The sequence below is a fragment of the Varroa jacobsoni genome, unplaced genomic scaffold (assembly GCF_002532875.2).
Source record: "Varroa jacobsoni isolate VJ856 unplaced genomic scaffold, vjacob_1.0 contig01555, whole genome shotgun sequence".
NCBI lineage: Eukaryota > Metazoa > Arthropoda > Arachnida > Mesostigmata > Varroidae > Varroa > Varroa jacobsoni.
In genome coordinates, this window is record NW_019214656.1 from 52,740 (window position 1) to 79,976 (window position 27,237).

Consider the following 27,237-nt stretch of genomic DNA (forward strand, 5'->3'; position numbering starts at 1 on the left):
GCGAAATGTTGAAAACAAGCTGGGAAAATTCAAAAATAAATTCAATAATTCGAGCCTGGCGACGTTTGCTCGCCTTCGCGAAAATATTGTTTTGATCAAACATTTCCCGTGTTCAGAGAGTGACAAAAAAGTTACAATAGTTAATAATCTGCCTTTACTACAAGTAATTGTATAATAGAAAATGAAGAAATTATTCAATTTTAGATGTTTATTAAACGATACTGGCACAAAATGTCTGCGATTCACTTAAAGTTAACCAAGACTTTTTACGAACGAAAATAGCAATACTTTCAACTATCCTAACCAAAGGACTGAATACGGAAAGCAACTAAACAGGTGGTGACACCAGTCATTTTTGAAGAACAAATTCTTTCGTTTATTGCTTAAAGTTAAACTGAAGACAACACCATGCTGATGTACGTTATATAAGCTAGTTTACCAGACTCTAGGTTTTCAAAAAACATTTGCTTACGCACTAATACTGATGCCTGCCTGGAATTGGCTGTACAGGGTGATTCGGTTTTCTTTATAACCCGTGAATCGCTAAATCGCCATCTCAAAAAACAATTATCCTTAGGTACAGTAACATACGAATTTAAAAGCTGATACGAAACAATATGAGATGATAGTTTTGATAGAAAGACGATAAAGATATATATATAGATACAGACAGAACAATGAGGCCAGTTGTCTTTTGCTCTTTCTTCGGACACTGACATTCTGATCGTCAAGATGCTGAAACAACTATGATTCATGGGAAATGTATGTTTGCCATTCGCACACAGCAGGAACTCTAACGAAATTAAAACGAACTAATAACAACGCTACTTCTTCATTTCTTAGCTTCATTTTATTTATTAGCGTTATTACAACAGCCTAGCTGTGACAATCGTGGCATTCTGGATTAAAATTGAGTATAACGATTTCCATAATTTTTAAGTTCTTTTGCCTGCATTACAATGGTGGCTGCGCCTCGTACGCCTCTCTGCAGGGAAGCACTACAAAGGGTCTGTGGGTATGATAACGGTTGTTGAGCTACAGCGCGAACGACTGCTGATGAACGATTGATGGGTGTGAGGTGATTGTGTTGTATGAAAATAAGCCACCGCAATAAACATGTACAGTTCTACCAACGTATTACCGAACACAATGAGGTTCTGCTTTGTGACCACGTTAAACAAAACAAAAAACCTATCTTCCGACGCTGCTTACGATCCATTTAAAGCTTTGCTTATATTTTTGTTTTTGATTTGTCGCCGCAAACAAACGGCGTACGTGCGCCGTCTCCCTGATTGAGCGTCTTTTAATATTTGCTAGTTACAACTGTATCGCCTGAAATTTTCTAACAAAGTCGTATTTGCAGTAAATAAAAGATTTAGTGCAAATGAAATAGTTGTTATTTTTGGCCACTAGGAGCCTTGCGGCAAAAAAGCTACATGGTATATCAGATATCATTAAACGCTACATGCCACATTTCGAGGCACAGACTTTGTTTACCAACATATAACGAATGATTTACTTTCGTAGTGAATTTGTGCGGTCGAATAACCAAAAGAAGACTTGAATTGAAAAAAAAAGACTGTGTTTGGTTAAAAATCGCCTTTTCTTCGGGGTGCGCCCTGCCCAGCTCGCTCCGAAATGGAAGCAATCACATGACGTCGCTGCAAGCTTCCAACCATTGCGGCTTCACTAACTAACTGCACATCCGGATCGAGTTGGCGCATCCGTAGGTAGAGGCCAACTATAGTAAGCAGCAGGGCTACTAAAACGGCAACGGATAACCCTGCTACGAAGAGAAAACCAGTCGTAGAAACACAGAGCTGGTTGTGCTGTAAAAAATGCTGAAGATGCGGCACAAGATGGTGTGTGCCCCCTGCCGGCCTCGCGCGTAAACCACCCGGCCGGTCGCTAGTTCCTCCTCCCACGGCGACAAATGTCGAACTGCGAACGGGCACTGCTGAAGCGTCGATTGAGTCCTCGGGGGCTACAACTCGAATACCTCTCATTAAGTGCGCACGCTCTGCCAGTTGCTCTTGTTCCTGATCGTTCAACAAGGTATCCGTGACATCTCCGTGTTCTTGAGCGTCAGTGACAAAGCTGGCGTCAGTTCCTGCCCCATCATCCAACGTCTTGCTTGCGATACGCGGCAGAGTTGGGCTTTCAACTGATGAAGAGTTCGACGCTATGCGACCATCGAGAACAGCTCGTTTCTTTCTGCTTGAAAATTTCTTCTTTCGACCAACGAGACACTCATGCGGATCGTGCTGGCATTGAAACTTGCATATTTCGATATTGCACTCTATAAAGACCTCCAGTTTGTCAGGGAACTTGAAAGCCTCCAGATATGCCCAAGCGATGGCGGACGCGCCAGTGTTGCCGGTCTCGCGTGTCTTCTGCCAAGGGCCCATGAGCTTTGGCGCGCTAACACAACCCCTGTCGTTGCTCAGCCGGATCGAATTCGCCGCATTTCCGTCATGGGCCATACAGTCCTTTACGCGAACATCATAATCGTCACCGTGAATATAAACGACAAGTGTGAGCGTTTCGCCAATCTTGACAAGCCCATTGACTGGGCTAGCATGAAATGGGCCTTTTCCCAGTTGGACGTCAAGGTACGAGTCGATTGAATCACCAGAGTAGGTCACTGAGATAACGTCAAGAACGTCAACTGATAGGGACGAGGAGACGGTACGCGAGAGAACCGACCCAGGGCCAGAACGTGGCTCAAATACACAACGTAAGGCGCGGGCTGTGTCAACAACAGACTGAAAAAAAAACAAATCAATGGAGAAAAAACCCTTAGAACGAAAAACTGTTAGTTGCAATAAAGTGGGAGAAAATTAATATCATATGAACCGTACTCTTGAATGTGTACGGACAATAACGATGCAGCGGACCGATACGCCTGTTAACTGCTTTTAGTTCTCTATAGACGGTAAGAAGCCGACAACCGTACACATTTGAACGCTAACGTACGTGAGAATACTTTTTGATAAAAAATAAACAGCATATTTTGTTGGCAAATTTAAACACTTGTTTAATGTCTCAATACATCTAATAGCTAACGGTTATTATACATTTTCCACGAAGTAAATTTATAATAGTATAGAAAACGCTCAGCCAATAGTAACTGCTCAAAATAACAATGCTCTATAGTATACATAATCGATTGAAGTGCCACCTGAGTGTTTCCTTTGCGACGTAGCGCATTTGGTTCATTTTTCAAATTATCTGTTTTTTTTCGCGGCGCATTTTCAATTGCATGTATTGCGAGTGTCATGTCAAAATTATAAATAACATTATGACATCGCATTCGCAGAAGAATCCGATTTTAACTAGTTGAAAATACTTTCTGCGACCATCTTCAGCTGGTTCTTCGGAACAAACAGTCTTCAATTGTCTACAGCACCTGAGATAAACGAAATGGTAAGCAGGAATTTATTATGTTCTATTTATGTTACACATGCCCGGAACATGGCATGCAATGAACGGAAAAACGTTGGACCTTCTGACAGTCGGAGCACGTCAGTACGAGTTTTCGTAGCCCGAAATCTTTCGGTAAGTCATCGTAGAATTTGCTGCTTCTCGCATTGGACAACGATTATACTGGATTATCATTATACACAATGGAGCAGTTGAAAATGAGGTTGAGTCAGTTGTGCTTCGATATTGATGCGCGACGTGTTTTCTCGCTGCTAGTCCTCCGAAGACTGATGAACGGCTTGCCGGGCTCAGCCAAGAGGAAAGATCTTTATCATTCTGAGGTCACTGATATGCGTCTGAACCACCGCGTAACGTAAACGACGTGTAAAAGCATTAGGTAAAGAGACATTTGTGCGTATACTAAAGGTTTTAAGCAAATAAAGAAAGTTATAAGATCGTTTGTGATATATTCTAACTAAACTAAACTAAAGGCGGGAAACACAGTGAAACGCACAATATCTGACGTTGAATATGGAGAGACGAAATTTATTCTACCATGCCAGATTTGCCGACATTTTGGCTTAACATCCGATCTCTAGGAAAGCGTTTACCTGAATTCCCGGAGTATTCTGTACGACCACCGTATTTTCTATGTACGTTTCTCCATTTTGTGGACCTTCAACCAATCGACTTCCGCAACGATCAGGGTAAACCGTAAAGCGCATTTGGGTTGCGGAGTCAGGCGAAACAACCTGTTCCGCCGAATTCGGTGATGCGTTAACCGGATCAGATAATGGCTGATGTTGATACCGACACTGGGGGTCCGAGTAATGACCCTTCGAATATATTACGCCTGACACAAGAGAGAAATAAAGAGACAGCGTACTTTAACATTGGAATCTCGTGATAGTTTAGCCGAAACATTTGAATCATACGTAAGTAAGTTACAAGTAGTTAAATGCAGAATAACAAATATTCTCGACATACTATGACTTAAAGAAATTTGCATTTGATTCGGCTTGTTACACTCTAATCATTGAAGCTAACCATGGAACGGGCTGTCGAAGGTCATTAGGACATCGAGTGACTCCCGGCTGCAGCGAACGTCTACGTTGAGCAATTTCGCAACATGTGGGTCGTGTTGCGGCAAAAAATGCTCCTCCTCGAGGGTACGGTCGAGCTCAACGGAGTCTCTGTTCTCTTTGCTCGCAGCTGATGACACCAGCGGTGATAGCGACGAGAATGAGTGTACGAGTGCGGCTGGAACAGAAGTATTCATCAATTCGTATATAGTGGTCATCTTCACGTTCACTGTCCTCTTCAAAAAAAGCAAATCATGTGCTGGCATAATAATATAAGGGTGGTCCGTGTGGAAATCCTGCATCTGCGATCGGATTAAACATTGTCGTCATTGAAACAACTTTATACAGATGCATTGTACGATCCGAAGATTTCCTTGGGCCCCGAAAGTCTTTCGACTTTAAGTTACTCATCGATTTAGAACCAAAGCTTGACTCCTGAGTTAACACAGTCTGTTGTGCAGGATGGTAACGAAGCTTGGTCTATTAAATCGTATATACGATAATCCTTCCACGCAGCTTATTTTCTTTCCCGGAGGATATTTACTACATCCCTGAAAGGTCTAGGAATACTAATACTCTGTTGTATTCCAGATCATTCTACATATGTTAATGTCTAATCGGCCAATGTTCATAAGAAACAAGCCCAATGAAAAGATCAACTAAGCAATGAAATGCGTGTAGTTTTAACTGGATTTATAATATCTGCAGCATTTTTCGAACACGAATGAAATCTTCTTGCATAATATGTAAGCATCAGGTTCTTGTCCTGCGCATCGCGCAGCTTTTCACGCCTGTGTTATGCATAAAAATCAACGAGACAGAACTAGACACTGGCAGGCGTTTGTTTATATTATAGAAGCGGGTTGTTTTATAATGTCAACTCGGTATTATAATTACACTTAAGACTACTCGCTTGTACTGGGCGGTATCGTGTTTGCTATTTCCACCAAGTTTTTACTATGAAATAATATATATATGAAAAAATATATACATAAGAATATAATATAATAATACCGGCGATTTGCAGGAGGAACGCTACAGTTTGCTAGCCAAAGAGTTGCGATCTCATTGAACGTCGCAACTGTTATTAAAGAACGTTGTTAAATGTTGGTAAGGACAAAAAGCAAATTGCTTCTGAATAGTTGTCTAGTATTTCCACTTTCAACAAATGGATTTGGTTTCCTTAAGCGTAGTAAAAAGCTGCTTTAAATCTGTCTCCTTGAAAAACCATCTAGTCTTTTTTTGCCTAAACTCTCACTAATAATAGACATCATTATCAAGCCCGCTGTCGGAAATCACTTCGACATAGGCAGTGGCGTGACCATGTCAGAGGCTCCAGGACATGGGAAGAGAATAGCGTCAACATAACGAGTAGCCTCATCCGCTGCGAGTACCACAGCCCACGGTAGCTGTCTAGACCGCCGACTTCCTCGCGCGATCTTGCCTCAGACATAACTTCTGTACAAACAAGTGTTAACGTACCGGGATAGACCACGTTATTATAATAACAATAAGTAACGTTTAGCACGTAGGTTTCCACACCGCAGGCGTGAACGGCGTTTGTTGAAAATTTGTAATTGTTTTCGGTAGAAGCATAGAAGAATATGCGCTTATCTCGAGGAAGGAATCAAAGGATATCTAAACACATATTGTGAAGGTTTGCGATGACACTGACGCAACAGCGTAATGGGCAGTGCGGTAAAATGAATGCACGCGTGAATCTAGTGGCGATGTATTATGATCAGCATTATGTCCTATACACAGGGATAAAGGCTTGATAGAAGTCGTCTGAAGGAGACGATCTACGGGTCCGGTGCAACGAGCAGCTACAACACATCGTCTAGGATATTTTAGCACTGTGTGGCATGTTCGCATGATAATGCAATGAAAACGTCTACTTTTGCCGAAATTAAGGATACCAGAGGTGGTCTAGGTTTGCCTAGAGAACTACGCGAAAGCATGCTCCATATTGTCTCCATATAGAGGGGCCAATGGTTGAAAGCAATGTTTAACCGAAGTAGTCCTAAATATTAAAGTTCAAACTATTTTACATCGTCGTAAGAAAGGCGTATCAGTCTTTCTAGATCCGTTTTGCCCCAGATGTTAGTATCTTTGGCCCTACCGGTTAGTTAGTTGAATCTCTTAATGCTGCTGAGTGGACGAAGAGACGGCATTACTAGAGAAGGGAAGACGCTATTGGTCTGCGAATTGTTGTGGTGGTTTAGCATCACCGGAGATATCGTTTGACTGTTCGGGAACCCGACACAAGTCATCATTGACTGCTCAGTTCATCTTTTAAATATCAACTTGATACACGGTCGTCTTCATCCATACTTACTTCATTCTTGATACTTCATCCTCTAAAGCAATTCATTTTTTCTGTGACCTCTGTAAATGTCCAGATATAACAATGCTAGTTATCGTCTACTTTACGTGAATGTTCAATACAAATGATTTCAAAAAGTGAGATCTAGCCCAAATCAAGAAAAAAGGCAATAATTAATAGATCAGTGCTTTGCATTGGGTGAGATTTCTTACCCTGATGTTTTCTCGGAAGAAGGGCTGGATGGAGTTTTTTCGCATGCGGGAACTTCCTCTGAAGTTGTCTAGACAATTGCGGAGGCGGAGGAACGTAAACTTCTCCATTTTCTCCTACTACACGTTCAGTTGTTCCCACACCAGCCGTCAACCACGCCACCTTTGTACAAAAGTGAAATTTATATACATAGCCATGGCCAACAGGTTTACCAAGATCCTAAAAAATCACACATGAGGACCTGCAGCTTGGTGCAAGGTCAGACGGCCATATTAGCCTCTTAGGTCACGTTCATCGGGAGAAGATTTTAGATAAATATACTTAAATCTCATATTATGAAAAGCAAATATACCGGACTACCCAGTGGTAAACTGCATGCCTCGAACTACCGGAGACCTATAGTACAACAACTCTATCGAAATAAAGTCAAACGTGCTTGTGTTACTTAAATTGATCTGGCTTTTCGTTGAAAACTCCTGTTAATAAAATACTATAGAACAAATGAGCGAAATATATAATTTTTTCCTTGTCGAAACAAAATAGACAGAGTCATCATGTTTAGAAAGCCTGACGTTATTGATCAAGTTTTTTAGGTTTGTCACAACTTACCAGTAGGCTAATGACACCGACGCCTAAACTGGAATGCATATTGATGTTATCTGTTCCTGCATTGAGACCCTGAAACAATATTACAGCAGTAAGTGAAGATATGTTACTAGATTGTGTTAAATGTATCGTTATAAATACGTTAATAATGCTAACTGACACAGGCGACCCACGTTACAAACAAGCTCTCCTAAGCGTAACAGTGTACTGAATTAAATCCGACATGCTAGACAGGACTGTCATTTGAGTAAGTTATTCGTAGATTCTAACCCTTCCGAGATGCTGTGTTTAAATCATTATGAAGATGAAAAATATCGGTATAAAATCGTTGATAAGCGACCTGAATGAGTTTTTTTTTTTGACTTCTTAAGTAGACTGTCATTGAGTTATTTGTGCCGAGCTTTCGAAATATCACGTAAGCTCTCAGCAGACGGGAAATCCCTCTGCAATGGAAGAGCTTACTAAGCCTGTTCTAGCTAATAGGACATGTGTACCATATATAACATCCGCAGTTTCTGTCTCATTATCTCTAACAGTATGTTAAGCTTAACGTTGGCGTAACATATTCATAGCTCATGTTCGGAGTTTTTTGGAGCGTCTCTATAGCCGACTGCTTAGGTGATTTCTGGCGCACATCATTTATGTATCATGACACATTGCACCGTACAGATAGCTAGGTTTTCAACTTCTTACCCTTCAAAAACGCTAACGTTTGATTTTCTCGCACATACCAATTGCCACATACGTAGAACCGGTACAATTACTGTTAATGTTCCATCGTTCTTGTTCTTGTTGCTAACATGTCATTGCTCATTAAGCAACGTTCCCACAAGCGCCTTTAGTATTCGTATTAGTTAAGCATTGCGAGTGATGTCATCACTGGGCCGCTTCTGTGTCACATTTGTCGTCGAGACATTAGATGTCTGCTTAGCCCCCAAAAGAACAAAGTGCGATGTCGGCACCTGCCGAAAAATGACGACTTCATCACCAGTCAAATGAGCATCAAGCGACGATAGCGATAGCAGCACATCACCGGCAGTAGAAGATCGTCGCCTTTACAGATCTGTAGTCTTCAAAGCAAGTAAGAATCCTAAAACTAGATGATGAAGTACGGGAAAGTAAAAACACAGCTGAAACACAACGCGCAGCGACGCGTCGCCAAATTATGAAGATGCGTGTAGATTTCGAAATCGATACATATGCCACTCCTACTGAAGATCAGAGTGCTACTCGCTTGCTGTTTGTCGACAGACAGCGAAATCAGACGAGCGAGAAAAGCTAGCACGAAACCTTGAAAGCACAGAAATCTACTCACGATCACGTTGTATAGGAATAGCCTTTTTCGCCTAACCTGTAGGGTTGCAGATTAATTATCGTATCAACCTATAGGTATACCTTCGGGGTATCAATTTCCGCATAGGAGAAAGCACGATTATTAAGGATGACATCGGCATAGTTAGAAATTGTGGTATCATCTACATGGGATTTAAACTAAGGTAAAACGTTAATCATCTTCGCAAGGTCACGGTATAGATTAGTTACAGACTAAACTGCAACTTCTTGTATACGAAGTAACTCGACTATAGTTTTTCGGAAGATGTTAACTTAACTAGGATTAGTGGTATGCCTCCTTTCCTTCATTCAACATACGAGACACTCCTAGATCAACGTGACTGAACTGCTGATCTTCACAAGGTTCGTACTAGCATCACTCATACCTTTCTCTATAAGCCTAACTCTAAATAGCATTCACATTGTTTCTAGCGTTGTCGGCTCGCATACTACGATTGCTATCAGAATACGTCCTGTCCTTTTGCTCGATCAGGAAGTCTCCTGCCTTAATCTGCACCGCCCTTTTACTGCTGAAACACCTACAAACGAATACTTTCCGGAACATTTACGCGGAGCACTACCGAGCATTATTTAGCATTACATTCATATTAAATATATCTTGCACAAAACAAAAATAATTCGTTAGCTGCGCTTTGATAGCTAAGTCAAGGTGAGGGTTAACTGTTGATTAAATTTTTTGATGAAACATTCTGTAAATATAAACGAATCGGCAGAAGATGGCGAAACGAAGCACCACGAAGTGATTAGGCGTTTCTTTGCGTCCAATGGCACTTGAAGGAGAAGAGCCATGATGTCGAGCACGATGTAAGCTATGAAACCGAGCTTAGAGATAGCTAGATAATTACATTTTAACTAAGTTCAGATGTCTGAATTACACTAATTATTACGGGAAGTTATTAAAAGACATCAGTTCATGTGATGTTTGACATGACAGTCGAGGTCTAAGTAGCATTACGCACAAAAAGTCCTTCGCCCAAAATTAACATATACTGTTTATATACAGCAGCCAGTCAACGAATACAGACATTTTATAGCCACAGACGGCGCTATGATGACCCGCTTTTGCACTTCGGTACCACTGGGAGAGAGAACACTCATACCGCGGCTGTCGACTACTTCTGTTGCATGTACAAGTCCTCGAAATCATCTTTTCGGTACAACACTAACTACTTTCTCCCATTAAAAAATCTAGCCAGGATGCGTTTTGCTAGTCTTGTTCCGGGTTTTCCCAATAAACTTATGAAACGACATGGTAACTACTTGCAGACGCCGAAATCTGGACGATTCGTGGCGTTGTGTCAACGCTTGTTACCATGGTAGCCATCCAGGACACGTATTGCTTCATTGAGTACTAACATTTTGTTATAGTATTTCCTTGACTGGCCATAGGTTACGACAGCGGCCGTTGTACAAAGGTTTGATTTCGAGTTAGCTTTATATATATTTTAATTCGAATGTCTTGCCTCGAACTGTAAAGTTGCTATGTCTCGGGCTTCGCACGGTTTTCTGAAGCGCCCCACAGGGGAGTGCATGGGCGTAAATGGGTCGTTTCGTACTGCTGCAGTACGCTTAGCTGTCACTGTATCATCTTCTGATTATCCAAATGAATGCTGAAACTAAGTGCTTTATTTGCACCACGAGCAGATATTCATCTGCCTATCGTGATTTTAATGTAATGCAAATATACTCAGGTAAAGAGGTTACACCTAACAGTTTTTATTGTTGGCCTAGCTTACACAGCGAGAACAATAAACGATAAAAAAAGATTAAACAGAAGACGCATTTTTAATATACATAATCATGCAAACCATATCAAGACACGTGGCTCAAGGACGCTAGTTTTCCTTGTAAAAAACTTTTACGATAATGCCAGCGTAAACAACCTGCATTCACACAACGCAATCATTACTGTGACAGACAATTATCGTACTATAATTAACGTTATAAGATTGTTATTATTAGACTTTGCTATCAGGAGTTCAACTTGGATATTAACATGCTTTTGATTAGCAAAACATTTTCCATTTCTTATTCGCTTGCTCTCTATTTCTCTTTCACTGCCGCTTCATTTGAAAAGGGGCAACCGCGAGTTTGGCAGCATTGTCCAGCCCACCGGCAAGCCGCCGAGGGAAAGCTCCAATGTCTATTAAGATATCATTTTATTAGTAGCGCACATTTAGAATAGAGTGACTGGCGATATGACATGGAACAAAGATGGCGCTCTTGTTTACGTTGACGCCGGTCGCGCGTTTGGTGTTACCGTTGCTATCGCTTGAGGAACCCTTGTTTGTGACGATGTTCCAGAATAGGGCAAAGGTCATGGACCATTTTGTTCTGTATTGTGGAGCTGCTTGCTGCGCGAAAACACTGGCCGATACAACAACAAATAGAACAACGACAACGACAATACTATATGTTGTTAGCGCTCAGCAGAGACGCGTTCAAAGTACATTCCGGGTGAAAGCAAACTGCCACCTCTTCGCGATATTCTCGTAATTGTTTGTATGTAAAAAAAACATAACATTTCTGAATTGAATCACATCGTGTCGTCTGGGTCAATTACACGTCACCCGGTTTATGGCCAAACGAAGTCAAGTGACAAGCTTTAATGCGGCTTTTGAGAGCTTTGCCCCGCCCCCAGAGGTTTGGCAAGTGGATTAATGGCATGGAGATGACATGGTGCGGCCCTGATCCCACATATTTAGCGGCGGGGGCATTTGTTCTACAAACCGGCTATCCTTCAATAACATTTTAAATTTACTGCGTTTGCAAGTGTCGAACGTAATATATATATATATATATATATATGAAACAGCGGAGCATTCAAACAAAAGGTGTTATGAAGCCGTTACGTCTTTGGATGAGGTTCACTTAAACATAATCGTGCATAACAGGGCAAACGAGTATAATAATATCCACGCATCTCAGATGTTTACTGCGTAGAAGATAAATGAATGTTCGGTTTGGATGCTGAAATAATACTGGTTTCTCAGAAAATTCTACTGCCTCTATCATGTTATAACTATGCTTTACACTTTTCTAGTTGATGATCGTCAAGGCTCATTACGCTTTAAACTTTATCTGTTTACTATGAGACGAGATGCGTAAACTGGGTGTATGTGCGCACGACCGAAGATACTATAAAAATTAGGATCTTATTTATAGCTTAAGTAACAAGTCGTAGCTGTTCAAGGGTTTATATACTCGTGTAGGGGGATGATCGGGGGGGGATCTGAATCCTGAACTTTCTTAATCAGCTATTTCTAAGACTCAGATACTTCAAAATTTTTTCATGTATGAAAAGGGTCACTCCTTTTACTTTATATAACCGTCGTTCTCCGCTATAACACTTCAATGCACTACCTAAAACCACACATTCGTCACCTTGAAAACATTCCTTCTTTACTCGGCAGGTAAGTTTTCCATACAAAAAGAATCTAGTCAAAGTAAATTTTAGGTTGACCGAAGGCCCAGAACGCAAACACACAAGAACTCAAAGCAGCCAATATAAATACAAAAGGTACAAAAAGCGCAGAATGCCTAAAAGAACCTGTTGGAGCGTATCTGAACGAACCAATCAGTAACGGATACCTTGCTCTTTAGAAAGGCTGCAAATCTCTATATAAAAGATTCAGATGTATTAAGAATAACTCTTTCGGCCATGTTTCGAGCCGTTTAAATCCGAAGTCTTAATGATGATAATCTTCCAACTTGTGTTCAGGCAATAAACACATTGTATATAAGTTGATCTTAACTCAAATTACGCTATGCTTTTCACTATAATGTGTTTCTAAATCTACTTTAGAAATGAACGACTTTGCTCTGGATCTATGAGTAGCGAACGAACGCATACCCGCTACTACAAGTTATGAAAGTCTACCCAAGTTCGCATGCCTCACCCCATGTATATCTGACTACACAGCTTATAGGAATAGTTGAGTATAGTTCTATAGCAATGGTTAAGATAAAAAATGCAATTTTTCAACGTAAAAAACAAACAATTAGAAATTATAGACAAAAAAAAACAAACATTAGAACGCAACTGCTCCATGCGAGCATTCAACTTCCTATGCTTGCATTTATTACGTACAACATGAGACTAAAAAACTATTTGATTCTAGTACATTTTACGCTGTTAGAAACTATCTGGTATAGCTTGGTCTCACGTCATATCAATGGTTGTATGTTGATTACAGAGAAGACCTGAAGGACTACATAAAGGCCGCCTGCTAGGATGAGGTGATCAATCATATCTGCTAATAATAGTAAGTGGAGGAAGTTGCCACTTCGAAATGTGAAAACAGTTTCAACTAGTTACTACAAAAACTAATGAGACGATCAGATTTCTAATCTTTGTCACGACATGGAAATTTTCGGTTGCATCAGCTTTTGTCGAATACGAACGTTTCTATAGAATTTATGAGAAGTATTCACCTAGGTACAACACTGGTTGGCAGCTCATGAAGGGTTTTAATTCAGTTATTAGGAACTATTGTTTACCAATATAACTGATTATATATGTATATATATATATACATAAAATAGAGTGGTCATTGAGCCGTGTGTTGAAGAGGCCACTCAGTTGTTAGTAGTGAGCCTACGGGAAGATAGGATCATCTACAATGCAGCAATTTCAGCAGGCTTCATTGTGAATCATATACTTGAGGCTACCTCTACCAAGCTCTTCGGTGATGCTTGTTGATTTTCCAAGTATTTACATACTGCAATATCTGGCTTATCTGCTTTGTGGAAAAGTGAGAGCTATCTTTCGCCTGACCAATCGATTCATCGCACTTTTCTATGCTAAACTTTAGGACAGAATTACTATGGTTATCGAAAAAGTGGTATATATATATATATATATATATATATATATATGTATCAATATAGATAAAAAAAAAATAGTATTTCACCAGAAAATCGTACGTTTGGCCTGCAGCACTGCTAGCCTAGACCCATCTGATTGCATAGAGCGCTACTTGTCTTACAGATATCTAACGTCAATTTTTGGTAGATAGATCTTGTTTGGGCCGCTACATTTGGGCTTTATTCTTTGTACAGCTGGCTTACGCTACGAAACGAAGTATGTCAACAGTTTAGTCTCAAACCTAGATTATGACGTGTTCCTATGTTGCGCATGCGAATACGTTACTGCTAAACTATCGATAGAACGGTGTCGATCTCTGGTACAGAACGTCCAGTTTTTCAGGCATGTTGAGAAATCAGAATAGACACTCTAGCTATTCAAGTTGAAACTTCCACTTATTTTAAAGGCAATTACCCATTTTAAAGGTAACTGCCTGCTGTATTCAAATGAATAAGGTACTCATTTCAAGGCCTTTCCACAAAATCAGCCGAGTGATTTGGACTAAATGTGTTTGCCTTTAAACTGGGTCTGTAGAATCGGTCAATGCTCCAGACTCCTCACAACATCGACAGTAATCGGTACGCCTTAAAATAGAATGGGACCGATTGTATCCTTCCTTTCTCCGTGATACAACCATCTAACCTCATTTGTAAAAAACAGCAGATATGCCACCACCCGATATTTTTGTAAATCATCTTAGAAATCAATAGCAAAACGGGATAGAACAAAGTACATGTAGAATAACGTCATCGACGCTGTTCAAAATTAATTTAAAATTTTAACCGTATGGAGTTTGGATGATACTTCGTAAAATACGGAAACTCAAAGAAATGGCTAGATTTCGACTGCCAATGTAGTGAATCTACACTTTCAATAGCGTACACTTCAGCGATACTTCATCTGCATAGATTCATAGTAGGTAGCCTAAAATTAGCAAGCACTGGAATATGTCGTGTAAATAGTTCTGAGTTCGTTTTTAAAAACTTCATTTCAATGAAGGCGCGGCGTCGACAGAGTTGATTCATGTTTTTGGACGGAAAACGGCTTTTCTGTTTATGTGTTCTGCATAGTATACAGTGAAATCGCGGTCCAGAAGCTGTCGGAAAACTGGCAGGAAACTGACCATCTCAAAGAACTTTTTAGGTTGCCTTCCCCTAACGCTAGATAAGATAAAAAAAAAAAAAAACTGCGCCTTGGAATAATAGGCACAAAATAATCATACATAACTCAAGGTTATTATTTTTCATTGAAGATGTACGCATCGCATATGTCTAAAGAGCGCTTGTCAGGGACCGCTTGTTTCCGCCTAGAAAGTTATTGCACCTGTGATAATCGAACTGGGTTACAAGAGAGACTGCCGGGCTTATGGGCTTATCAGCGAAGGAATGCGATTCGTTCGGCGAGGAAAAGGCGTCAAGGCCGCCTTAACACATTGCGACAGTTGTTGATTACTCCTCCGATTTCACGTAATCCTTCTATAATGTGGTAGGCGACCGGTTCAAAAGCCACATTGTTCACACTTCCAGTCTTGATGGCACCTATCAAGACTCAGTAAGTAAAAGAAATAATGTTTTCCATCTATTCAGATATGGGCAGCACTCCTATCCTATTGTATAATACAAGTGTGGTAATGCATTTGAGTAACTTGATTGTTCGAAATCAACCCTAAACTCTTGGACGTGCGACGCCGAAGCAAAAAAAAAGCTACATTATTTTGTAAGGCAAATTTATAATGAAAGGTTCTTCTTAATGTAACAACTGGTCCGTACACCCAATCCTAAACGAACTACGACAATAATTGTACTATAATACAAGTTTATAATTACGAGCCTATAGACGTTTCGGTTTTAACATCCGCTACCACCGTCGAACATTGTTTCAGACGGTTAGCTTTTTTCAACCCGGAAAAAGTATCTTTATGACCGGCTCTAAGGCTAAACAACCTCATGTTTCCTCATGTTAGATTGATAGACATATTGCTACTGCACTATCGCGGGAACTACGACTATAAACCTGTGGGCAATGTATTATATTATCATTGCTTGTTCTATTCCCTTTGACACATGTTATCATGAAATACGAAAATTCCGTAGGAGGACGCGGCGGGAAGCCACTGGTCCCTAGTTTTCCCCGTCGAGCACTTTCTGCAACGTACCTCAGGGAAGCACCCACTAAATTTTCACAGGTCGGTCGCACCTCTCTCCTTAAACATTTCTGCATGCTTAACTTCTATAGCTCGCTTTTATGTCACTGGTCTTATCTTTAAGTATTCAGGCCGGAAAAATATTATTATATTTATATTTTAATAATCCGATTATTAGAATCCTACGTATCCGCAAATCACAGTCAAGATCTGTATTCTTAACTAACTCGCTTATTTCTAGCTGATAACCATTTACCTGGCATATTCTCCCGTATGCTATCGTTGTCGTGGCTCACATGATTCGAACAAATTTTAAAGAAAGACGTTAACGTTTTAGAGTGAACAAGACAAACAGTGTTTTTCTTCCATACAGAAATACCGATAAATTTCATACAGGAAGCGAAACGCCCACTGTTCATTTACATACACATTATACAAGCACACCACTGTAAGGTCATTCAAGTACATTGCCTCCTTTAGAAAGACGAACACCCGTCTACGACACAACGACATATAGTCGTCCGTTTTCTGTCCGGAAATTTCTAGGTACAAAAAATCAAAACCAAGGTCGTGCGTCGCAATATATAACAACAACGCTGCCCACTAATTAATAAATAAATAAATGATTTCCGTCTGTACATTTTTCCACCCCGCTCTTATTGAGCTAGTTCGTGATTAGCAGTTAGTAGTGGGGCCTGAGCTGTTAACTTCGTCATGACGCTTTTCTTCTGTCTCTTAACAAAAGCCCTATGTCCACACTGCATGTGTACCCCGTTTAGTGCTTTGTTGGTTGGTCATTTTCGAAACTTCTGTGTGTTTACCTATCCGCCCGCATGCATCTGCATGTCCGTGCTCACTGAAGTGGTCGGCTACGCCATTTATCCCTCCGTGCTATTGATCCAGCATTCGATCCTTTCTGCTCGCTTTGTTAACGCTCGAAAGTTGCGCGACGAGCTACGATCCAGTGAGTGGTATTTAGATTCTGCGAACGAATGGCTGTGGTTAGCAGACGAACGCGTTTGTTACGATCGTAGAAGCGAAAGCGGTGGCCGGACTGTTAACTGACCGCTGTCTAATGATACGGAGCAGATTCGTTGGTCGACTTTGCATTATTATGGTTACGTCTGTTCGGATGGACCGCGCGGCGGAGGTTCGTGTATCAGCCGTTCAAAAGAGTCAGTAAAAAGGAAAGGATGACAACCTGGTATTGTTTTAATGTTCTCGTCTGCCCAGGGCTTGGGTTTAATGAGGCAAAGAGATAAGTCCGTGGTTCAAGCGGCGGAAGGGACAGCAGAAGTAATGAACATCTAAAGCCAGCAGAGTGTCGGCGACCACTGGCTCACATTGGACTGACCATTGTCGCTTTTTGTACAGATGAAACCGGTAGTGGTCGACAAGCTAGCTCGATACTGGAACCGGTGCATCAGTTTAGCAACAGAGCGGCGCTAGTGATCCACGATGTTGCCCAGTCGAGTCAAGAGGTCTTACCATTCGTTGTATTCTTCTCTGCAACGGCTACTGCAGGAGCATCGCTGTTCGTGGTTGCGTTCAGAAGCTCTAAAGGCCGAGCTAGTAAATCATACCATAAACGAAACAGACATATCATAAACGATCGAGCTTTTCCTTGACTAGAGTCACGGCAGTGCACGATTTTCAATGACTGTTCGATAATGCGGTATACGGCGGCAACAAACACAGTGGTAGGCCACACCCGATGCGCAGTATTGTCACTATTGTTATTGTAGTAGGATAGGTCCTGTAAGGAGGGAGGGCAGCTGCTTTTGATTTATTTGGCAAGGACTGTAGCTACAAGTATAATGCTGAAGCTTCTACTGAAGAATCTCCAATGCACGGTTTTCCACTTTCCCCTATTGATGATGAGTATGTATTTATAGATCATAGACTGCAGAGGGCGGCGTAAAACTCCTTTGTAGGTTTGAAAAAACCCCAGTGGATAACTGAAGTCTCTTCATCTCGTTCGATCTTCGTCTCGCAACTTCGCTCGTTATCGCAATAATTTGTGCATCTCCTGCAGTTCACTTTAACGAATGTAACATGACAACTCTTCGGCTATCAAGTGACTCTTAATCACAACCCTTTTACTTAACCCCTTAGATGCTGCTTCAGTTCATCGCGTCTGCCACATACATATATATGGTATTTTTTCCGTGTCGTGCTGACATATGCGAATGGAGACGCCATTGAAGCCACACATACGTAGTCGACTGTATGGTCATCCCAAGCCAGTCCACCTTAAGCGACTCTTTTTTTTTAATTACCGGTCGTTTTCAAGGAACCACAAGTCACAACAGAGCTGACAAGGACTTAAGCCGATTTGCTCGCGGGCGGGAATGACTTTACAATTTTAACACAACAATGACGACTACCGCGTATATTATTGGTTTGTCTCACGTTCGGTTTATTTTAGCAGTTCAGCAGTAGCTTAACAGCGGTATAATACCTCGTAGCCCTGTGGCCGTCAGCCGTCGTTCTTCGGCCAACCATCGCGGAACGACCGTATCCGCAAGCATGCAGTTCAGCAACACGCGGCCTTGGTTAAGCAGGCGTTCCCAAACAACGAGGAAAGTTCGTCTGTGTGCGTGTCCCCGTGGTCGTCTGCCCGAGCGTTCGCTCTGTTGAATCAGACTAAATTAGATAGGGCGGGATCGTCCTCGACAAGGAACTACTGCGAGAGCGTTAAGGCTAAGTTAGCAAGCTTAACAAGTCCAATTACACGGGCGCGCGTATTGCCGCCGCCAGTGCAGCGGGAAGGAGCAGTGTCCGCAGAAGCAAAAAAAAGAAAACGGAGACTGATGACAAACGTATCACTATTACCCCCGACGGGAACGATGACAACTATGGCTACAGGTGAGTGGCCAGCACGAGGGGCAGAACGGCCGTCAAAATGGGTGAAAAGACCAACCACCTGCAGTAAATCAACAGTTAGCAGGAAACTGTAAAAGTTGTGCACGAAAAGAAGCGAAGAGCGGCAGGTTGAAGCTATGGTTGGTTCGTCGGCAGAGCACCATAATGCTAATCGGCATCGGTATTTAGCGGACCACTTTTATGTCGCCGTGCCATCCCATAGAATTATGGAAATATGTAAACATTCAATGTAGCCACTTGGTCATTTTTTGCCTGCTTTGTTTTGTCGCGTTATCGCATCAGGAATATAAATTCAGCAACGTCAAGCACGATTTCAGTGAAGCCCCGGCAATTGAAGCTTAGGCGAAAGAGTTCTGCATGTAATGAGCATTTGTACTAAATTACTCTGTGCCTGGTGTAATTATAGACGGTCGGACCGACGGTTTGTTCAACTGAGTTGATAACATTGGCTGTAGACGGCCCAAACAGAATACTAATGTATCCTCTCTGCACAAGGCTCACAGCACTCAGCACCAATGGTCTTCTTGTACGGTTATTGCCTACAGCCAAAGCGTGGCATGGTTTCAAGGAGATAATTTCGAATATCCGAAAGCTACAGAGCATAGTAATACTCACGCTAGTTAAGCGCCTCCGTGGATTCGAAAATGTCATTGGGCTTCGGCTCATGTTTTGGGGGTCTCGAATTTTGGAGTCGGGATCACAGCACTGTTTAAATCACTCTCATATCTTTAATTTGCAACCCCCTTTTGAGAAATTCCAGGCGCTTCTGTGTGGCACGACAGACTGATATAAGGTCAACGAAAAGACTATCGTCGAAATCGTCGAAATATGCACGTTTTTCCGATATTTCGGAAATGTTATATATGATATGTGGGAGTATCTTGGATACATGCTTGTTAGTCAGCGTCGTATAGGCGATAAAAAATATAGAACAAGCGAAAAAAAAACGTAAATACACGAACTTGATGACGCCACGTCATTTTTCCCCTGTTGCCCTTCGCTAATGACCCCCCGGAAACGGAACGTCCGTGAGAGAACTTTGAATACAGAGAACTCGAGAGGAAAAGCGGGGCGCTGGAACCTGTGTCGAAAGAATCTTCAGCGGCTAATGTCTTCAGAAGTGTTGAGGTAATTTTAGTTGGATTTATTACAGCCCTTAGGTAATTTAGAATGGAATTGGTAACGGATGATTCACTACCATCTGGCGCTCTAGAAAAATACGCGAAGTAGACGAAATAGAAAAAAGAAAGCAAGGTTATAGATACTATAATAGTATAATGTTATGTATGCAATGTGTATATATACGCATTCAGTTCACGATCTACATCCACGTCCATCTTAAGAATATGCCTAATAGACCTATACAGGCATAATTATTTTCACCATATACCCTTAATGAACCTATGAAAGCCTGTTTATCGGAGAGAGTAACGAAAGATACAGACTTCCTCAGCACGACGCGATCCAATGCGGCGCCAATAAACGTTTGATTGATGGCCACACAGAATCGTTCATAGTAATAAATACATTGACTTCAACAGCGTACCGCCTCCCTCTTTCCCAACACGAACATAAAGAAATACCGTTGACAAAATATATCAACCATATGTGCTCAATGTGCTTTTTTTTCGTACATCAAACATTTCGCGTCCGATCAAGCTATCGGTAGCACAGCTTCGGCAGCTTTATTACAGCTGATAATGACGACCGTGATAACGAACATGCGGAATGTATGGATTCACCATGCTACCGTCGATGGCGGCCTTTTTTGACTTTAGTTGAATATCGTTCATGTGCAGATTAGCGCCGCCGCCGCGAGAATACGGCTACCCGTTATTACACTATGACACCTCGTCATCCAGTCTACATAGAATACACTATTTTCGCGCGTGTCAGTTCGAGCTCAGTTTGGTGACGGCAGCAATGGCAGGGGCAATTTACCAAGTTTTGTCGGGACCGTCCTGGTATCTTACATATGTCGTTATAAACTTTTCTTCACATAAGCAGACACGAAGCGCAGGCACACGCACAGACATACAGACACACATGCATACTCATCTTACGAACGTCGCCGTTGATTATAGCTATAACGATCGGCTGCTTAAATACTTTGACAAGGTGCCTCCTGCGTACTTTGCCCAACGCTGTCTCTACATCTTTCTTACGCACTCTATCGCATCTGATGGGGTTTTCTCTACTAGCTGCTTGCTGCCAATGACGATGGTTGCAAAATGGTCCATTTAATTGTGGTTCGTTTCGGCAACTGCCAACATCGAATTACTGGAGACATCGGCAGCAACGAGGCACCAGCCACAGCGTCGACATAACAACTCCATCTCTGATATCGCCATCGTCGTTAATCCTTGGTGAATGGCGCCACCAACGATAAACAAAAAGGCCGATCAGTGAATGGTAACGCGCTCTTGCTGATAACGATGCTCATGACAGTCGTTTGACAAAGGTTGCACCGAAAATGCATTACTTTTTCATTGTGTGCTGAATGTAGGTTGCTCCGCAGCCGATGATTTCGCGCTCAGCGAATTCGTCAACGGTTGCTCGACCGACGGGGGGCGAGCAACGGCGATATGCGAAGTGGAGTTCTTTCGTTGGGGGGCATAAGCGCGTGCTAAATACAGGAATGATGCCGGAACCTCTGTTTGCTTTTACTTTCGCTCGTACTTACGTCATCGCTGTCGCTGCGATGTCAAAGGATCGTTATGGTCAAACCCGGGCAAGTTTGTCGCGGTCGTTGGTGGCTCCTGTTCAACAAAAGCCACTTTTTTAGATTGTTTAAGATCAATTGCTAGTTTCAAAGATGCTGATTTGATTAAGGATGATGTTTCAACAATTTAGTTGATCGGAATCACTTCAGGGAAACGGTTATGAGTGTTTTTCTCTAAGATGAGGTTGTTAACATAACTAGTAAATGGTAGGAAAAAAATTATATTAATTTTCGGTTGTGCGTAAAGTGTGCCTTCCCTGAAGGCGTTATAGTACAAGATCGTTAGGTAAATACATGACCAATTACTATCGTTTTAGCCGCAGTGTCCTATCTAGAAAAGCAGTATTACTATGTAATTCAGTCAACAGCCTCATTATGAGATATTTCCAACTCTTTTCGCACATTATTTCCACGCTATTCAGCGAAAATCACGGTATAACCGTTGGCCAATGTGGAGAAACTCTCTTCGGACGCTGCTCACTTTTCTATAGCAATACATTTTTCCCGCCAAAACTTCAAAAAGAAATACAGTAACTTCATCAATGGGCCTCTAAGTTATTTCCGCATATCTGTAGTCATATTAAACGGTGTTATTATTAAATTAAAAATAGTAGCTTTTTCGTAGAGTTTAAAGGGAGTGGCTACCTTCGGTAAATAGATTTTTTAATTAAACGACAATTGTAAGGGGTCCACGCCAGTCTAACAACTCGTCTTGCGAATCTGCATTTAGGTAAATCTTTAACGAAAAGCTCTTCGAAGGAAACATAACTGAATTTACGATGCAGACGTCTACTTATGCTCTGTTTTCCTTTCTCTCCGTAAAATTCTTGCGCCTGGCGCTAACTTTTGCTAAGGAAGTCAATATTGTCGACATGTATGATCTTCCGAGTTTCGAGTCGAGTTTTTAGGATTAAACTATAATAAAAACCGTCATATATTCAGTATATAGATGCGATCATTAGGAGCATGCATTGCTTATGATTTGTTTGCATTAGTTAATTTTCTTTTCTTAATACAGAACTATTGAGAGTACAACAGACACTTCTTTAAGCAGCCTATCACCTAATCACCTAGGTTCGCATGATCAGTCACCATTGGAAAACCGGTTTCTTTCGTTTCCCGTTTGCAACGTGTAGTCCTACGACGATTCTTTAATCATTAGGTCGCCTAGAGTAGACCTTAAAAATTGATTTGATAAAATCAGATTTTCGTTAATATATAAAACGGGCTAAAAATATCTCGCAGCAAATCCTCACTTCGGCCACCTCGCTATGGAAGTTGGATCATCTAGGGTATTAGAGTAACTGTACGTGTTAGTAACGTTAAGGACAGAAACGTCAGTTTCATAGCCTAACTCATGATAGAAGATACGGTAATTATCTCATAGAAAACACCCTCTCTCTCTCTCTCTCTCTCTCCATCGCTCTCAAATATTCCTACGGATATATATCATTCAATGATACATTAGAAATAGCGAAGTCGACCTGCACTGCAATATCTGTAGCCGATGCTAAAGCAATGTAGCATCTGCCTTCGCGCGAGAGAGCTTTAATAAATTATTAAGAAATTCAAGCTTGTAGAACTAGAATATTTTTTTATAACGGAAATAAAGCGAAAATTATTTTTTTGCATGCTATTTCCTGATTATTCGTCTGAAACTCTGAGTAACTATTATTTTGCATAAGATCATATTTAAGAGACACCAAGCAATTTCTACGCGGAATATTCATCCGCGGATCCGGATAATTAATATTGCTTTTTTTTAACGTGAGCAAGCAACGATTTTACTGTAAGGCGCGGGGCCAACGGCTATAACTTTGAAACGTTCGTTTCAAACTTACTTAACTTCGACTAGTGTATTGTAAATTGCAGTGCTGTGTTTGAAAATTATTCTTTATCTGTAGTGATGAACATGAAAAGATTATTTATCTCACGTGCTTGTTAGTTGGCTTAGCGTGTCACTTCTTCCTAGAAACGTTCGCAAGAGTTAAGAGGATATTTCTCAAGACGAAGAGAGCATTAAAAACCTTAGGCACCCCATATCTAGCTAACACTTGGCATCCGAAGTTATTTTCAAAAATACCAAAGTTGACTTACACCATAATTAAATTCGAAGTTGTAAAACACCTCAGAACAGAATTAGAATGTTACTTCTAACTGAGTATCTATGATGCGTCCTATTGTATTAGGACGTGGACAGCGTAGCGACATCTCATTTGATACTTCGAGCAATTGCCAGCTAGGTCTTCTAAAACTTTGACAAATCTCTTCATCGGAATGAGCAACGACTGTATCCTATGAAACGTAGAAAGTGGTTAATCCTTTTGTTTTCTGCGCAAACAACTAGTGCCACTGCGTTGCCTCATCACGGAAACAACGGACTTACAGCTCGAGACATTGTCTGATCGCTTGAGTTATCTACCTAAGATACCATATAACGTTCAGTGTATTTTTTCTTTTGGTTCTAAAGCCCGAAGAAGTACTCGTCATTGGCCGACACAGAACAAAGCGAGTGATCTGCGTTTAGCTCAGCCGTCTCGTGCGTACGATAAACAGAGTTCAGCATAGGCATTGTAGGTCTGCGCAGCAGTCGTATCCTTCTCGTTTGCGAAGCAATAGCCACTGGGTTTTTTTCAAATTAAGAAAATAATTATCGTCTGGTTCTCATTGGCCGAGTTAGTTTTATTTAGATTTATTGCGTTTAAACGATCACGGCTGGGAACTCGGGGACCGGCGGGAACAGGACTCAAGCACTAGAAATTCATTGCAATATGATTATTAGCTATCTAGTTCGGTGCAGCCTTTCTAGATGATAAAAAAGAACTTAAAAACGTTGCTGTGAATCGTCTGGTAGCAGAAATAGTTGGTGTTAACGTCGCCTTGAGCTCATAACCTACGCAAACTTGCCGTACATCCTGCACAATCCCCATCTTCAATAGATCGACATAGGATCGCTTGACAAATTAAGATATGTACTTACCGTGACGTTTATCTAAATCCAACTAGATGTTTGCGTCCTTCAAACTGCCACAGATCGTCCATTAAGTAACTTTATTTCTATGCCGATATTATGCTCTCCATAAAATGTTGCATTCATATATTATTGTGGGTAGTGTTCATCAGAAGTCACTGACTGTAGCAAACACTTGTACGAAATCATTTTTCTCACCTCAAACTGTAAGCTTCGACAAGGTTTGGTTGGACCGATTTCAACTTCAACTTCAACTTGCTCGTTTCCAAAGTGGCCAAAACAGAACTATCATTGGATCATTCTTCTTTGTTCATTGTGTGTTTCTTTTATCATTGTATGACTATGTAGCGTATTCTGGACTGCAAGGCCCGTGTAAAGGAGGACCATATATTAGGTGTGACTTTTGTCTCAAGCAAGCACAAATAAACGCTTTCTTTTTTTTAGAATGTAAAGCAAAGAAGGCCAACACTCCGTCTATTTTTTGGTTGCACCTGCATCCAGCCACTCTGTGCTGCGCCCTGATCTAAATCATCTTTATATAACACTGAATACCTTTCTGGGTTATATGGTTCATCATAATTACAGTGGTCTTTTTGATCTAAACATATTGTCTTAATAGAACAACCTGTATAGTTACTTCAGCTCGATTACGGGCTACGCAGACCTGAATACACTGCGGATGCAACGCAGGACTTTGCGAAATCTTACCCACTGGTTCAGAGTTCAATTTTGCATCCGTTTCACGAACATGACTGGCAATCGTTCCTGCAACTATTGCAGGTTTGTCCTAATGGTTGAGGACCTGAACTGTTTAGGAGGCTTGAAATCTTGCAATTGTTAGCGTGTAATTATTTGACATGATGTATTAAAGTCAGAACAGACAACATAATTTGGTTTGGAGCATTTTCGTAAGAATGTGTTATGGCTCGATGTTTATAGAAATAATAGCTATCAGATCTTGTTTGCATCATACGCTGCAATTGCGTCGGCTACGGCTCTTCAGAATAGCAGTTCGGTAAGTTTCAGGGCCTTTCAGAATGATCGTCTTCAACGATACCTAACGTCGTTAAGTAAACAAGCTCAGCACCGGAGTGAAACGTAGATTTCGAAGCCAGGTAATGAGGCAACCCGTGGGACAAGCTCTGCTGAAACCGTCAATTAACCTTATCCTGGTCCCTTTGAATCCAGGCTGTTGAAAAAGGTCGATCGAATTTTGGCTTTCGAGACTTAGATGTATAGCATTTTTACAGCAATCATATTGGAGGTATTTTAATCTGCATGGTCATGCTTCAATAATGATACTATTGTTTACATCTTTTATCTATCGCAGGAACATGATTTCGTCTATTTTATCCCCGCCTCCCCGCTTGTCTGTCTATCCACATTATTTCGCTCCTTATGGAATAAAATATATTTGAGCAACAATAAAAAATTAGTTGCTCAATGTGTTCAAGCATCCTTTATTGAACAACAACCCCACGCAACAATTCGTATAGGCAAACCTGTGCGTGGCCGGTATCCAATAATTGCTTCACTACCTGGATGCCGTTTTCCGCTGCACTGGCATTCTCTAGAAAGACCTCTGCCTTAAAGCGAAAAATTGTAAGTTACCTTTCCTCGATAAATTTAGTTATCCTACAGCGGCGACCGCTGAGCGTTCCGGAAGATTCGTGAATGCAGAATAATTGCTACTTTTTCAGAGAGATCTCTGACTCCACCTCTCAACTCAGCTGTTTGTTGGCATCAGATGTAAAGGCACTGGCGTAGACAAGCAATCTAACCAAATTAATTCGATTCCTTAGATATGCACAGTTTACAAGCATCAATTAGAATACTACAACGCATCAGAACACGATCAACTGTGGGTTGACAAACGGGTAAATTTTATCAATTCCAGGCACAACACCAATAACGATCAACTGACGCCTTCACAAGAGTCTCGATCTTCTAACCATAGCTAACGAGAGACTCAGTGCAAATGTATACATGGCTCCATCTTCATTTTACATAAATTCTCATAGATCAACGGGGTCGTCCATTGTGTTAGGGAAAGTGATAGCGGTGGTGCTCACGTTCATTCTGTAACTGCATTTATGCTTCCCTGTTGCTCCGCGCACGGACGCAAGATATTAAGGGAACCACCCATAGAAAACGCACTCCAAATTGTCGTTACGTGAGCGTAGCGTTTTAACACATTTTAGCAGTTAGTCCGGCGGTTGACACAGCTAGGATGGCCGTCAAAGTCGCTTTGGTATATTAGTCGTAGGGATACGTGAACCTGCCGCGGGGTCTGATGCTCACGCTGGTGAGGGTTCACAATACCTGACTCCCCCTCTCGCTTTTGTCATAGCTCGTTTTCCAACAGTTCTTTTCAGCAAATCTCTCCAATGATAGAACGATTAAAGGCCCTTTTTCGACTGAGAAAGCTATTACTACCGCATATAAAAGTAGATGCGGTGCCGAATATATAAACAAAGGAAAAACCACATTTCTTACTATGGTCTTATACATGTGCTCGTATGTGGGCGATCTAGTGGCAAGTGAGAGCACCGTTCGATTTCACTAATGACTAGGTAGCGGATAATGACTGTCGTGTAAGGGTCGCAGAGGATACACGGTTATCAAAAAAGTTCTAGCAAAACACTCTG

The 27,237-nt window shown here is 41.3% G+C and overlaps 1 protein-coding gene across 3 annotated transcripts; it reads right to left on the reverse strand.

The window, feature by feature from the left end:
• Positions 1-828: 828 nt before the first annotated feature.
• Positions 829-26,824, reverse strand: LOC111272092 (uncharacterized). 3 transcript variants are annotated; one of them, XM_022853301.2, is made up of 6 exons: positions 26,662-26,824; positions 7,651-7,719; positions 7,044-7,203; positions 4,471-4,683; positions 4,035-4,276; positions 829-2,765 (listed from the first exon to the last, which is right to left on the reverse strand). In XM_022853301.2, the coding sequence occupies exons 1-6, from the start codon at positions 26,665-26,667 to the stop codon at positions 1,590-1,592; spliced, it is 1,866 nt and encodes a 621-aa protein (XP_022709036.1). In that variant the 5' UTR covers positions 26,668-26,824; the 3' UTR covers positions 829-1,589. The 3 variants fall into 3 exon arrangements, with proteins under 3 accessions (XP_022709036.1, XP_022709037.1, XP_086829286.1); XM_022853302.2 differs by having other exon boundaries at positions 26,201-26,824; XM_086973160.1 differs by lacking the exon at positions 26,662-26,824 and adding an exon at positions 24,599-24,746.
• Positions 26,825-27,237: the final 413 nt, after the last annotated feature.